Source organism: Bombina bombina, chromosome 3 (genome assembly GCF_027579735.1).
Source record: "Bombina bombina isolate aBomBom1 chromosome 3, aBomBom1.pri, whole genome shotgun sequence".
Lineage (NCBI taxonomy): Eukaryota > Metazoa > Chordata > Amphibia > Anura > Bombinatoridae > Bombina > Bombina bombina.
The window spans coordinates 1,293,348,109-1,293,366,060 of record NC_069501.1 but is presented as its reverse complement, the minus strand read 5'-3'; the positions used below and the strand labels follow the sequence as shown (position 1 = coordinate 1,293,366,060).

Sequence of the window (17,952 nt, the reverse complement as noted above, 5' to 3'; positions counted from 1 at the left end):
TATTTCGTAATACACCTACCAATGATCTCCTAGTTTATTATAATGTAAGACTCATCGGTTGGTCATGTGTGCTTAACCTGTATCAAATCACATTAAATTACTATATGGGGATGTCCTATTTGTTTGCTTGTTGTCTTTATCATATGTTATTATGATGACGATTTGCCAAGACATCTTTATAACATATAGTATTTGACAGGTTACTATTCATTTAAAATTAAAATTTAAAATTAAAATTATTTGCTTATTGCATGTTTTCATTCTTATAGGATTTGTTAATAGATTTATCTATTTTTGACATATGATATCAACTATTGTGGTATTTTATACTGAGGGTACTGTTTGAATTCTGTTGCCCATCAGTGCATTAGAGAGGATAAGAGCAATGATTCAACTCTTAGAGAATGAGGATATATTAATAGAGTCTCCTATGCGCACTATTTGGGCAATAGAATTTCTAGTAATATATAATTGATCACTAACCCTTAATATTTGACATTTTGTCTGTAATGCATAACACTATGTTGGTTATTCACATAATTATCACAGTATGTATATTACGTTTGTATGGGCTCAGACAATGTATTGCAATGTGCGGTTCTTACATTAGTGGGTTAACTTTACATACTGTTAGTATTGGTTTAACTTGAAGGCGTTGTTTTTCATGTGTGCGCCAATCACATTTGTTTTAACTAGTTTTAAACAGGTGTGGAGCACAGCACAGTAGGCTATGACTACGGATTTCATCCGAAACGCGTAAGCCAGACTGTGCTGCGCCTTCTACACCATACCCTATCCTTGCTGTGTTTGCCGATTTTAATCTGAATAAATAAAGGAATTGATTTTAAGGAAACAGCCCACATTTCCTCTTTTCAAGTTATTATTGTCCGGAGTTTGGCTGTTTCCTGCTGTGCATTACGAGCTTATACTCTTCAAAAAGGATTGCATTGTGTGCTGTTCTACATTTGGCAGTTCCCTATTGCAAGCAGGAACTGTTTTTTGCTACGTCACTGGCGGAGGGATACTGCATTCTATCGGAGGAACAAGTATCTGGAATAAGTTGAGGCGGAGCAAGGGATCTCTGCCTCGTTCCAGAGTGTGTTCCATTGGCCGAGATTGGGCCGTGCCCCCTTAGAGGCGTCCGGATTGAATTTGCAGCCGTGAATGGCGATACCCGCCTTCTCCATAGGATTGGGTGAGTGAGATCTCCATTGTCCACGCTGGAGCGAGTAAATGAGTGATATACCAAGGAACTTGAGAGTTTCTATTTAGCACCTTGCACTTTATTTGATACCTTTTTGTTGTTAATATATTATAGACTGCCTATCACTTTCTGGGTTTCCTTACTTTACATTTATATATATACACATACTAACACATAAATATATCTGTATATACACATAGTAACACATAAATATATATGTATATACACATACTAACACATAAATATATATGTATATACACATAATAACACATAAATATATATGTATATACATATAATAACACATAAATATATATATGTATATATATACACATACTAACACATAAATATATCTGTATATACACATAGTAACACATAAATATATATATATATATATATATATATGTATATATATACACATACTAACACATAAATATATATGTATATACACATAGTAACACATAAATATATATGTATTTACACATAGTAACACATAAATATATATTTATATACACATAATAACACATAAATATATATGTATATACACATAATAACACATAAATATATGTATACACATAGTAACACATACATATATATGTATATACACATAGTAACACATAAATATATATGTATATACACATAGTAACACATAAATATATATGTATATACACATTCTAACACATAAATATATATGTATATACACATAGTAACACATAAATATATATGTATATACACATAGTAACACATAAATACACATGTATATACACATAGTAACACATAAATATATATGTATATACACATAATAACACATAAATATATATGTATATACACATAATAACACATAAATATATCTGTATATACGCACATACTAACACATAAATATATATGTATATACACATACTAACACATAAATATATATATACACATAGTAACACATAAATATATATGTATATACACATAGTAACACATAAATATATATGTATATACACATACTAACACATAAATATATATGTATATACAGATAGTAACACATAAATATATATGAATATACACATAGTAACACATAAATATATATGTATATACGCACAGTAACACATAAATATAAATGTATATACACATACTAACACATAAATATATATGTATATACAGATAGTAACACATAAATATATATGAATATACACATAGTAACACATAAATATATATGTATATACACATAGTAACACATAAATATATCTGTATATACACATACTAACACATAAATATATATGTATATACCCATAGTAACACATAAATATATATGTATATACACATACTAACACATAAATATATATGTATATACAGATAGTAACACATAAATATATATGAATATACACATAGTAACACATAAATATATATGTATATACACACAGTAACACATAAATATATATGTATATACACATACTAACACATAAATATATATGTATATACACATAGTAACACATAAATATATATATATATATACACATACTAACACATAAATATATATGTATATACACATATTAACACATAAATATATATGTATATACACATAGTAACACATAAATATATATGTATATACACATAATAACACATAAATATATATGTATATAAACATAATAACACATAAATATATAAGTATATACAGATAGTAACACATATATATATACGTATATACACATACTAACACATAAATATATCTGTATATACACATACTAACACATAAATATATATGTATATACACATAGTAACACATAAATATATCTGTATATACACATACTAACACATAAATATATATGTATATACACATAGTAACACATAAATATATATGTATATACACATAATAACACATAAATATATCTGTATATACACATACTAACACATAAATATATATGTATATACACATAGCAACACATAAATATATATGTATATACAGATAGTAACACATATATATATACGTATATACACATACTAACACATAAATATATCTGTATATACACATACTAACACATAAATATATATGTATATACACATAGTAACACATAAATATATCTGTATATACACATACTAACACATAAATATATATGTATATACACATAGTAACACATAAATATATATGTATATACACATAATAACACATAAATATATCTGTATATACACATACTAACACATAAATATATATGTATATACACATAGTAACACATAAATATATCTGTATATACACATACTAACACATAAATATATATGTATATACACATAGTAACACATAAATATATATGTATATACACATAATAACACATAAATATATCTGTATATACACATAATAACACATAAATATATCTGTATATACACATACTAACACATAAATATATATGTATATACACATAGTAACACATACATATATATGTATATACACATACTAACACATAAATATATATGTATATACACATACTAACACATAAATATATATGTATATACACATAGTAACACATAAATATATATGTATATACACATAGTAACACATAAATATATATGTATATACACATAGTAACACATACATATATATGGATATACACATAGTAACACATAAATATATATGTATATACACATAATAACACATAAATATATATGTATATACACATAGTAACACATAAATATATATGTATATACACATAGTAACACATAAATATATCTGTATATACACATACTAACACATAAATATATATATACACATAGTAACACATACATATATATGTATATACACATAGTAACACATAAATATATATGTATATACACATAGTAACACATAAATATATATGTATATACACATAGTAACACATAAATATATATGTATATACACAAAGTAACACATAAATATATATGTATATACACATAGTAACACATAAATATATATGTATATACACATAGTAACACATAAATATATATGTATATACACATAATAACACATAAATATATCTGTATATACATATTATAACACATAAATATATATATGTATATATATACACATACTAACACATAAATATATCTGTATATACACATAGTAACACATAAATATATATGTATATACACATACTAACACATAAATATATATGTATATACACATAATAACACATAAATATATATGTATATACATATAATAACACATAAATATATATATGTATATATATATACACATACTAACACATAAATATATCTGTATATACACATAGTAACACATAAATATATATATATATATGTATATATATACACATACTAACACATAAATATATATGTATATACACATAGTAACACATAAATATATATGTATTTACACATAGTAACACATAAATATATATTTATATACACATAATAACACATAAATATATATGTATATACACATAATAACACATAAATATATGTATACACATAGTAACACATACATATATATGTATATACACATAGTAACACATAAATATATATGTATATACACATAGTAACACATAAATATATATGTATATACACATTCTAACACATAAATATATATGTATATACACATAGTAACACATAAATATATATGTATATACACATAGTAACACATAAATACACATGTATATACACATAGTAACACATAAATATATATGTATATACACATAATAACACATAAATATATATGTATATACACATAATAACACATAAATATATCTGTATATACGCACATACTAACACATAAATATATATGTATATACACATACTAACACATAAATATATATATGTATATACACATAGTAACACATAAATATATATGTATATACACATAGTAACACATAAATATATATGTATATACACATACTAACACATAAATATATATGTATATACACATAGTAACACATAAATATATCTGTATATACACATACTAACACATAAATATATATGTATATACAGATAGTAACACATAAATATATATGAATATACACATAGTAACACATAAATATATATGTATATACGCACAATAACACATAAATATAAATGTATATACACATACTAACACATAAATATATATGTATATACAGATAGTAACACATAAATATATATGAATATACACATAGTAACACATAAATATATATGTATATACACATAGTAACACATAAATATATCTGTATATACACATACTAACACATAAATATATATGTATATACCCATAGTAACACATAAATATATATGTATATACACATACTAACACATAAATATATATGTATATACAGATAGTAACACATAAATATATATGAATATACACATAGTAACACATAAATATATATGTATATACACACAGTAACACATAAATATATATGTATATACACATACTAACACATAAATATATATGTATATACACATAGTAACACATAAATATATATATATATATACACATACTAACACATAAATATATATGTATATACACATATTAACACATAAATATATATGTATATACACATAGTAACACATAAATATATATGTATATACACATAATAACACATAAATATATATGTATATAAACATACTAACACATAAATATATATGTATATACACATAGCAACACATAAATATATATGTATATACAGATAGTAACACATATATATATATGTATATACACATACTAACACATAAATATATATGTATATACACATACTAACACATAAATATATATGTATATACAGATAGTAACACATAAATATATATGAATATACACATAGTAACACATAAATATATATGTATATACGCACAGTAACACATAAATATAAATGTATATACGCATACTAACACATAAATATATATGTATATACAGATAGTAACACATAAATATATATGAATATACACATAGTAACACATAAATATATATGTATATACACATACTAACACATAAATATATCTGTATATATGTGGCAAACCTAGCCACTTCTGGACTATAACATAAGAAAGGTTGTCTATAGGCTGTATATTGTGCTATGTAGATGTGACAGACCCTTCTGTCAGCACTGAAAGAGTTAACTGTGTTCAGCTTTAGCCTCAGCTATTGTGCACTGTCATTAATGTTATTGATACACAGTCCATTGTTTAATCAACCTCAGAGAGCAGACCCTAGATGATAAGGAAAGCCAAGTGTGTGTCTGTGTTTAAATTGTTATCAGCTTGAGCAAGGTATTCTATTGTATCATGTAAAAGGGCGTGTTCCCTCCATTCAATGTACAACATTCTTTCAACCCCCCTTCTGGGGGGGTCAGACCTGCATAAATACTGGGCATATGAGCCTTAATAAAATTCATTCTGTTTAAAACCTGAAAACTGGCTGGGTTGTGAATTGCTGATTCCCTATGCAGGACATTGTTCCCTGGTGTTAACCCTTGGTATCCGGTTGGTACCGTTACAATATACACATACTAACACATAAATATATATGTATATACCCATAGTAACACATAAATATATATGTATATACACATACTAACACATAAATATATATGTATATACAGATAGTAACACATAAATATATATGTATATACACACAGTAACACATAAATATATATGTATATACACATACTAACACATAAATATATATGTATATACACATAGTAACACATAAATATATATATATATATACACATACTAACACATAAATATATATGTATATACACATATTAACACATAAATATATATGTATATACACATAGTAACACATAAATATATATGTATATACACATAGTAACACATAAATATATATGTATATACACATAGTAACACATAAATATATATGTATATACACATAGTAACACATAAATATATATGTATATACACACAGTAACACATAAATATATATGTATATACACATAATAACACATAAATATATCTGTATATACACATAGTAACACATAAATATATATGTATATACACACAGTAACACATAAATATATATGTATATACACATAATAACACATAAATATATATGTATATAAACATACTAACACATAAATATATATGTATATACACATAGCAACACATAAATATATATGTATATACAGATAGTAACACATATATATATATGTATATACACATACTAACACATAAATATATATGTATATACGCACAGTAACACATAAATATAAATGTATATACACATACTAACACATAAATATATCTGTATATACACATAATAACACATAAATATATATGTATATACACATAATAACACATAAATATATATGTATATACACATTATAACACATAAATATATATGTATATACACATAGTAACACATACATATATATGTATATACACATAATAACACATAAATATATATTATATACACATAGTAACACATACATATATATGTATATACACATAGTAACACATAAATATATATGTATATACACATAATAACACATAAATATATATTATATACACATAGTAACACATACATATATATGTATATACACATAATAACACATAAATATATATGTATATACACATAATAACACATAAATATATATGTATATACACATAGTAACACATACATATATATGTATATACACATAATAACACATAAATATATATTATATACACATAGTAACACATACATATATATGTATATACATATAATAACACATAAATATATATGTATATACACATAGTAACACATAAATATATATGTATATACACATAGTAACACATAAATATATAGGTATATACACATAATAACACATAAATATATATGTATATACACATAGTAACACATAAATATATAGGTATATACACATAATAACACATAAATATATATGTATATGCACATAGTAACACATAAATATATATGTATATACACATAATAACACATAAATATATATGTATATAAACATACTAACACATAAATATATATGTATATACACATAGTAACACATAAATATAAATGTATATACACATAGTAACACATAAATATATATGTATATACAGATAGTAACACATAAATATATATGAATATACACATAGTAACACATAAATATATATGTATATACACATAGTAACACATAAATATATATGTATATACACATACTAACACATAAATATATATGTATATACACATAGTAACACATAAATATATATGTATATACACATAGTAACACATACATATATATGTATATACACATAATAACACATAAATATATATTATATACACATAGTAACACATACATATATATGTATATACACATAATAACACATAAATATATATGTATATACACATACTAACACATAAATATATATGTATATACACATAGTAACACATAAATATATATATATATATACACATACTAACACATAAATATATATGTATATACACATATTAACACATAAATATATATGTATATACACATAGTAACACATAAATATATATGTATATACACATAGTAACACATAAATATATATGTATATACACATAGTAACACATAAATATATATGTATATACACATAGTAACACATAAATATATATGTATATACACACAGTAACACATAAATATATATGTATATACACATAATAACACATAAATATATCTGTATATACACATAGTAACACATAAATATATATGTATATACACACAGTAACACATAAATATATATGTATATACACATAATAACACATAAATATATATGTATATAAACATACTAACACATAAATATATATGTATATACACATAGCAACACATAAATATATATGTATATACAGATAGTAACACATATATATATATATGTATATACACATACTAACACATAAATATATATGTATATACGCACAGTAACACATAAATATAAATGTATATACACATACTAACACATAAATATATCTGTATATACACATAATAACACATAAATATATATGTATATACACATAATAACACATAAATATATATGTATATACACATTATAACACATAAATATATATGTATATACACATAGTAACACATACATATATATGTATATACACATAATAACACATAAATATATATTATATACACATAGTAACACATACATATATATGTATATACACATAGTAACACATAAATATATATGTATATACACATAATAACACATAAATATATATGTATATACACATAGTAACACATACATATATATGTATATACACATAATAACACATAAATATATATTATATACACATAGTAACACATACATATATATGTATATACATATAATAACACATAAATATATATGTATATACACATAGTAACACATAAATATATATGTATATACACATAGTAACACATAAATATATAGGTATATACACATAATAACACATAAATATATATGTATATACACATAGTAACACATAAATATATAGGTATATACACATAATAACACATAAATATATATGTATATACACATAGTAACACATAAATATATATGTATATACACATAATAACACATAAATATATATGTATATAAACATACTAACACATAAATATATATGTATATACACATAGTAACACATAAATATAAATGTATATACACATAGTAACACATAAATATATATGTATATACAGATAGTAACACATAAATATATATGAATATACACATAGTAACACATAAATATATATGTATATACACATAGTAACACATAAATATATATGTATATACACATACTAACACATAAATATATATGTATATACACATAGTAACACATAAATATATATGTATATACACATAGTAACACATACATATATATGTATATACACATAATAACACATAAATATATATTATATACACATAGTAACACATACATATATATGTATATACACATAATAACACATAAATATATATGTATATACACATAGTAACACATAAATATATATTATATACACATAGTAACACATACATATATATGTATATACACATAATAACACATAAATATATATTATATACACATAGTAACACATACATATATATGTATATACACATAATAACACATAAATATATATGTATATACACATAATAACACATAAATATATATTATATACACATAGTAACACATACATATATATGTATATACATATAATAACACATAAATATATATGTATATACACATAGTAACACATAAATATATATGTATATACACATAGTAACACATAAATATATAGGTATATACACATAATAACACATAAATATATATGTATATACACATAGTAACACATAAATATATAGGTATATACACATAATAACACATAAATATATATGTATATACACATAGTAACACATAAATATATATGTATATACACATAATAACACATAAATATATATGTATATAAACATACTAACACATAAATATATATGTATATACACATAGTAACACATAAATATAAATGTATATACACATAGTAACACATAAATATATATGTATATACAGATAGTAACACATAAATATATATGAATATACACATAGTAACACATAAATATATATGTATATACACATAGTAACACATAAATATATATGTATATACACATACTAACACATAAATATATATGTATATACACATAGTAACACATAAATATATCTGTATATACACATACTAACACATAAATATATATGTATATACAGATAGTAACACATAAATATATATGAATATACACATAGTAACACATAAATATATATGTATATACGCACAGTAACACATAAATATAAATGTATATACACATACTAACACATAAATATATATGTATATACAGATAGTAACACATAAATATATATGAATATACATATAGTAACACATAAATATATATGTATATACACATAGTAACACATAAATATATCTGTATATACACATACTAACACATAAATATATATGTATATACCCATAGTAACACATAAATATATATGTATATACACATACTAACACATAAATATATATGTATATACAGATAGTAACACATAAATATATATGAATATACACATAGTAACACATAAATATATATGTATATACACACAGTAACACATAAATATATATGTATATACACATACTAACACATAAATATATATGTATATACACACAGTAACACATAAATATATATGTATATACACATACTAACACATAAATATATATGTATATACACATACTAACACATAAATATATATGTATATACACATACTAACACATAAATATATATGTATATACACATACTAACACATAAATATATATGTATATACACATATTAACACATAAATATATATGTATATACACATAGTAACACATAAATATATATGTATATACACATAATAACACATAAATATATATGTATATAAACATACTAACACATAAATATATATGTATATACACATAGCAACACATAAATATATATGTATATACAGATAGTAACACATATATATATATGTATATACACATACTAACACATAAATATATATGTATATACGCACAGTAACACATAAATATAAATGTATATACACATACTAACACATAAATATATCTGTATATACACATAATAACACATAAATATATATGTATATACACATAGTAACACATAAATATATATGTATATACACATAGTAACACATAAATATATATGTATATACACATAATAACACATAAATATATATGTATATACACATAGTAACACATAAATATATATGTATATACACATAGTAACACATAAATATATATGTATATACACATAGTAACACATAAATATATAGGTATATACACATAATAACACATAAATATATATGTATATACACATAGTAACACATAAATATATAGGTATATACACATAATAACACATAAATATATATGTATATACACATAGTAACACATAAATATATATGTATATACACATAATAACACATAAATATATATGTATATAAACATACTAACACATAAATATATATGTATATACACATAGTAACACATAAATATAAATGTATATACACATAGTAACACATAAATATATATGTATATACAGATAGTAACACATAAATATATATGAATATACACATAGTAACACATAAATATATATGTATATACGCACAGTAACACATAAATATATATATATATATATATATATATATACACATACTAACACATATATATTTTTAGGGAACACACAGTCCCCATAGACTGCACTTTTCAGTGCCGTTTATTTTCAACACCCAACTACAGACAACTTTACCCCTTATAGCTGCTTCTTGCAGTCAAATAACAATGCGTCTATAATAACTACACTGTATTTTACGGGCAATTGGGGCAGACTTTGAAAATTAACCAGAGATCTGATCTCTTGTTAATTTTCGGGGGGGCCAATTGCTACCACAAGTTCAGTGTAACAATAACCAGTCACTTGTAATGGCTGTTTATTTATCTTGCACCGGTAAACGGGCACATTTTACCGTTTACGGGTGCGCAATATATTTGTGCTCCACTTGAAATTTCGCTCATAGTGGGGACAGTGGATAAAGCGTTTGCTGAGCAATTTGGCACCGCGTGACAATTTACAAAACTCGCACAGCAGCAGAACCAAGACCGATATCAGTTACATTTAGCACATGAATGACTGTGTCTATGGGTCAGAAGGGGACAAATGACAACAAATAACAGAGGTTTGTATTGGAAGTGTCATGAAGAAATCATAATTACACAAATACGTTAATATTTACTACCATGAATAGCTGACCATGTGACATACGTGTCTAACTATAGATCTGCTGCAACCAAAGTGTCACGTCATTTATACTATAGGTGACACGCTACACACACTGTGTATAGTACCACATCTCACCCCAGTCTGTGTACAGTACCACATCTCACCCCAGTCTGTGTACAGTACCACATCTCACCCCAGTCTGTGTATAGTACCACATCTCACCCCAGTCTGTGTATAGTGTCGCACATCTCACCCCAGTCTGTGTATAGTGTCACACTTCTCACCCCAGTCTGTGTATAGTACCACATCTCACCCCAGTCTGTGTATAGTGCCACATCTCACCCCAGTCTGTGTATAGTGTCACACATCTCACCCCAGTCTGTGTATAGTGCACCCAGTCTGTGTATAGTGTCACACATCTCACCCCAGTCTGTGTATAGTGTCACACATCTCACCCCAGTCTGTGTATAGTGTCACACATCTCACCCCAGTTTGTGTATAGTGTCACAAAGCTCACCCCAGTCTGTGTATAGTGCACCCAGTCTGTGTATAGTGTCACACATCTCACCCCAGTCTGTGTATAGTGTCATACATCTCACTGTAGTTTGTTTATAGTGTCACACATCTCACCCCAGTCTGTGTATAGTGCACCCAGTCTGTGTATAGTGTCACACATCTCACCCCAGTCTGTGTATAGTATCACACATCTCACCCCAGTCTGTATATAGTGTCATACATCTCACCCCAGTCTGTGTATAGTGTACCCAATCTGTGTATAGTGTCACACATCTCACCCCAGTCTGTGTATAGTGCACCCAGTCTGTGTATAGTGTCACAAAGCTCACCCCAGTCTGTGTATAGTGCACCCAGTCTGTGTATAGTGTCACACATCTCACCCCAGTTTGTGTATAGTGTCACAAAGCTCACCCCAGTCTGTGTATAGTGCCCCCAGTCTGTGTATAGTGTCACAAATCTCATCCCAGTCTGTGTATAGTGTCCCCAGTCTGTGTATAGTGTCACAAATCTCACCCCAGTATGTGTATAGTGCCACCAGTCTGTGTATAGTGTCACAAATCTCACCCCAGTCTGTGTATTGTGCCCCCAGTCTGTGTATAGTGTCACAAATCTCACCCCAGTCTGTGTATAGTGCCCCCAGTCTGTGTATAATGTCACAAAGGTCACCCCAGTCTGTGTATAGTGCCCCCAGTCTGTGTATAGTGTCACACATCTTACCCCAGGCAGTGCCCAAAGCTCATTTTCAAAACGTTTCACAACCAGAACCTCAAGTTTCTTATGCAACATCTTCTTTTCCAATGAACCTGAAGGGCCAGCACACCACCTGAAGGAAGCAAAAGAGATATGTTCAATAGACAAGGAATGCCTGATAAATATCCTATAGTATTGTCATTGGTGTCACCAGACTAGTGACAGCTGCTCATAATGTCTGGCTAATTAAGTACAATGTCCCGAAACCTTACTGTTATAACCACACACACAATGTCCCCAGACCTCACTGTCATAGTTACACACAATGTCCCCAGACCTCACTGTCATAGTCACACGCAATGTCCCCAGACCTCACTGTCATAGTCACACACAATGTCCCCAGACCTCACTGTTACGGCATCCCCAAGCATAAAAGGGTTAAACCACCATTTAGTAGATGTTCCCTTTCAGAGGCACAGCATACAGTAAATTTCCCCTCTCCCTCCCCCAAAGCATGAGTCAATGCTCCATAGGTCAAACAGATATCAGCCAGAGCTGTGGGTTTATTGTTCTTATATACGCATTCTTACACATTAGTACCACCCACAGGGTTTTGTAAAACAACCAATAAAAACATACAATAGTCTCAGACACTCCCACACAAAATCATCCTCTCTGCCTGTGATGCAATTACCTACACAATGGTTGATACAATTACCTTACACAATGGTTGATACAATTACCTTACACAATGGTTGATGCAGTTACCTTACACAATGGTTGATACAATTACCTTACACAATGGTTGATACAATTACCTTACACAATGGTTGATGCAGTTACCTTACACAATGGTTGATACAATTACCTTACACAATGGTTGATACAAATACCTACACAATGGTTGATGCAGTTACCTTACACAATGGTTGATGTAATTATCACAGGCAGAGATTTACAGTTCCCTTTGTGACCAAATGAAGCATGGCTTTTCTGCCCAAAACCAGTTCCACAGAGTCTTCTATCCTGGAGATAATTAGGAAGTAATCCAATTATCTCCAAGGACAGAGGCAAAACTCCATTGAACACATGGTAGCAAAAGACAATAATATACATAAAAATATATAACTGTGCAGCTATTGCATAAAACAGGTACATTCAACAAATCCCCAGATAGCCTAGATCTGAGCGCACATTATTACTGAATGGCGCTCAGGTCACACACGTACAGTTCAATTGCCATGGAGCCAAAGTCTTTCACATAGTCTTTCGTTATACGAATGGGCTCCATGGCATAGCTATCTGGGGTATTACTGTTCAAATAGGGCAAGTACCGAACGACCCGGCCTTCGTTTCCCTGCAGGGGAAAATCAAGCGTTTCAACATGAGGCCATAGTCTAAAGGCAGCAGGCGGGCAACCAGGCTCCTCCAATTAGTGATGTCCCGAACTGTTCGCCCGCGAACGGTTCACAGCGAACATAGCTTGTTCGCGTTTGTGGGCGAACACATGGCGATGTTCGATCCGCCCCTATGTGTCATCATTGAGGAAACTTTGACCCTTTATGTCACAGCCGCCTGACACATTAGAGCCAATCAACATCAGACACTCCCTCACAGACCCTCCCAGCTACTCGGAATATGCCATTTTAGACTCATAACGACCTTGCTTTCTTAATGAGAGGAAGTGTTGTGTTTTTGCTCCTGACATTAATAGGAAAAACATAGCTAGGCTAGTGTATTTACAGTCCAGAAGGACTCCACTCATCTCTGCTGCAAGCACAGCACCCCAAAAAGCCCTTTTTAGGGTTATATTTCGTGCCGTTTTTTTTTTTTTCCGTTTTTTTTTTATTAGCATTTGTCTGGCTTTCAGGCTGTGTGTTTAAGGCTCACAGCATATGCTGTGATTACTGCCACCACTGATATCTCCCTAACAACATTAGTTTAAATTTAACTAACCCAAAAATATAATTATTTTTCTAGTGTAATTTTTTTTCATTTTCTATCAGGCCAGTGTCACACAGCATATACTCTGGTTCATTGCTCTGTGCCAGCCAGCAGCCACCAGTGTTAATATCCATTTATAACATTATTTTAAATTAAAAAAAAATATATATATATATATTTTGCTAGTGTATTCTACTTACATTTACTATCAGGCCTGTGTCTGTCAGGCTCACTCAGCATTAATATACCTCATTTTTTTTCAGTCTTTTGGTTAATTGGTCTGTGCCAGGCAGCCACCCAGCACTCATATCTATTCTTCTTCACCTTAATTTTAATATATAAAAAAAAAAGTTTAAATTTGTTTGATAGTGTAATCTAATATAATTTTCTATCCGGCCTGTGTGTTTTGCTGACATACAGAGCCTACTGTGTTTACTTGCTGCCCTCCCTAGTCTATGAGTCACAACTCATATGTGTTTAACCTTTTTTTAATTCCCCCCCCCCAAAATAATTTAAATCATTTTTCTAGTGTAATCTAATAGTATTTTCTATCAGGCGTGTGTGTATCTGACTTACAGAGCCTACTGTTTTTAATAGCTGCCCTTCCAAGGCTATCAGCCACGACTCATATGTATGTGCTTAACCTTTTTCTTTAAATTCCCCCAAAAAAGTATTTAAATCATTATGCTAGTGTAATCTAATTGTATTTTCTATCAGGCCTGTGTCTAACTGTCTATCTGACTTACACAGCATACTGTTGTTAATTGCTGCCCTACGTAGCAGCCAGCCAGTGCGACCACTCATATGCATTGCACTTCTTAACATAATTTTAATATTAAAATCTAAAATTTTAAAATATTTTGCTAGTTCAATCTAACTTAATTTTCTATCAGGCCTGTGTTTTTGTCACTTACACAGCATATTGTGTTAAATTGCTGCCCTACCTACCATCCATGACTCATATCTGCCAGCCTGTGTGCCAGGCCCAACTAGCCAATTAGTGGCACCAATCATAATTCTTGTAACAGTATATAAAATAATAAAAATCATAATTTTTTGGACTGCAAATATTCAGTCTCCTAGTGCCATTGAATTGCATTTACCTCCTGCCTGCCACTGCCAGCCTTTTGTGCCAGGCCGTCTAGCCAACTATTTACACCAATCATAATTGTTGCCACAGACAGTATAGTTACTAATTAAAATTAAAAAAAAATTGATTGTTGATCTTAATCCTCAGTTTGCTCGTGCCCTAGAATTGCACTTTTCTACTGCCTTCCAAGCCTGTGTGCCAGGCCTACTTGAAAAATATTTACACCAATCATATTTGTTGTCACAGTATTCTTAATAATTAAAAATTACAATTTTTGGTAATAGTTGTTGTGAATCCTCAGTTTGCTGGTGCCATTGAATTGCACTCTCCTCCTGCCTTGCAGCCTGCTGTGAGCCAGGCCCACCTAGCCAATTGTTGCCAGCAATCATATTTCTTTTAACAGTATTGCAAAAATTGTCAATCATCACTGTTTTGACTGTCAGTAATCAGTCTCCTAGTGTCCTTGAATTGCATCTACCTCCTGCCTGCCAGCCTTTTGTGCCAGGCCGTCTTGCCAACTATTTACACCAATCATAATTTTTTGTCACAGTATAGTTACTAATTAACATTAAAAAATTATTGATTGTTGATGATCTTAATCCTCAGTTTGCTCGTGCCCTAGAATTGCACTTTTCTACTGCCTTCCAAGCCTGTGTGCCAGGCCTACTTGCAAAATATTTACACTAATCATATTTGTTGTCACAGTATTCTTAGTAATTAAAAATTAAAGTTTTTGTTAATAGTTGTTGTGAATCCTCAGTTTGCTGGTGCCATTGAATTGCACTTTCCTCCT

At 27.7% G+C, this 17,952-nt stretch overlaps 1 protein-coding gene across 1 annotated transcript in view; it reads right to left on the bottom strand.

The window, feature by feature from the left end:
* Positions 1–17,952, bottom strand: part of LOC128652765 (transient receptor potential cation channel subfamily M member 2) — a 1,288,705-nt gene that overhangs the window by 154,807 nt on the left and 1,115,946 nt on the right. The window contains exon 26 of the mRNA XM_053705696.1: positions 14,153–14,258. Coding sequence (XP_053561671.1) covers positions 14,153–14,258 — 106 coding nt within the window. The remainder of the gene's footprint in view (positions 1–14,152; positions 14,259–17,952) is intronic.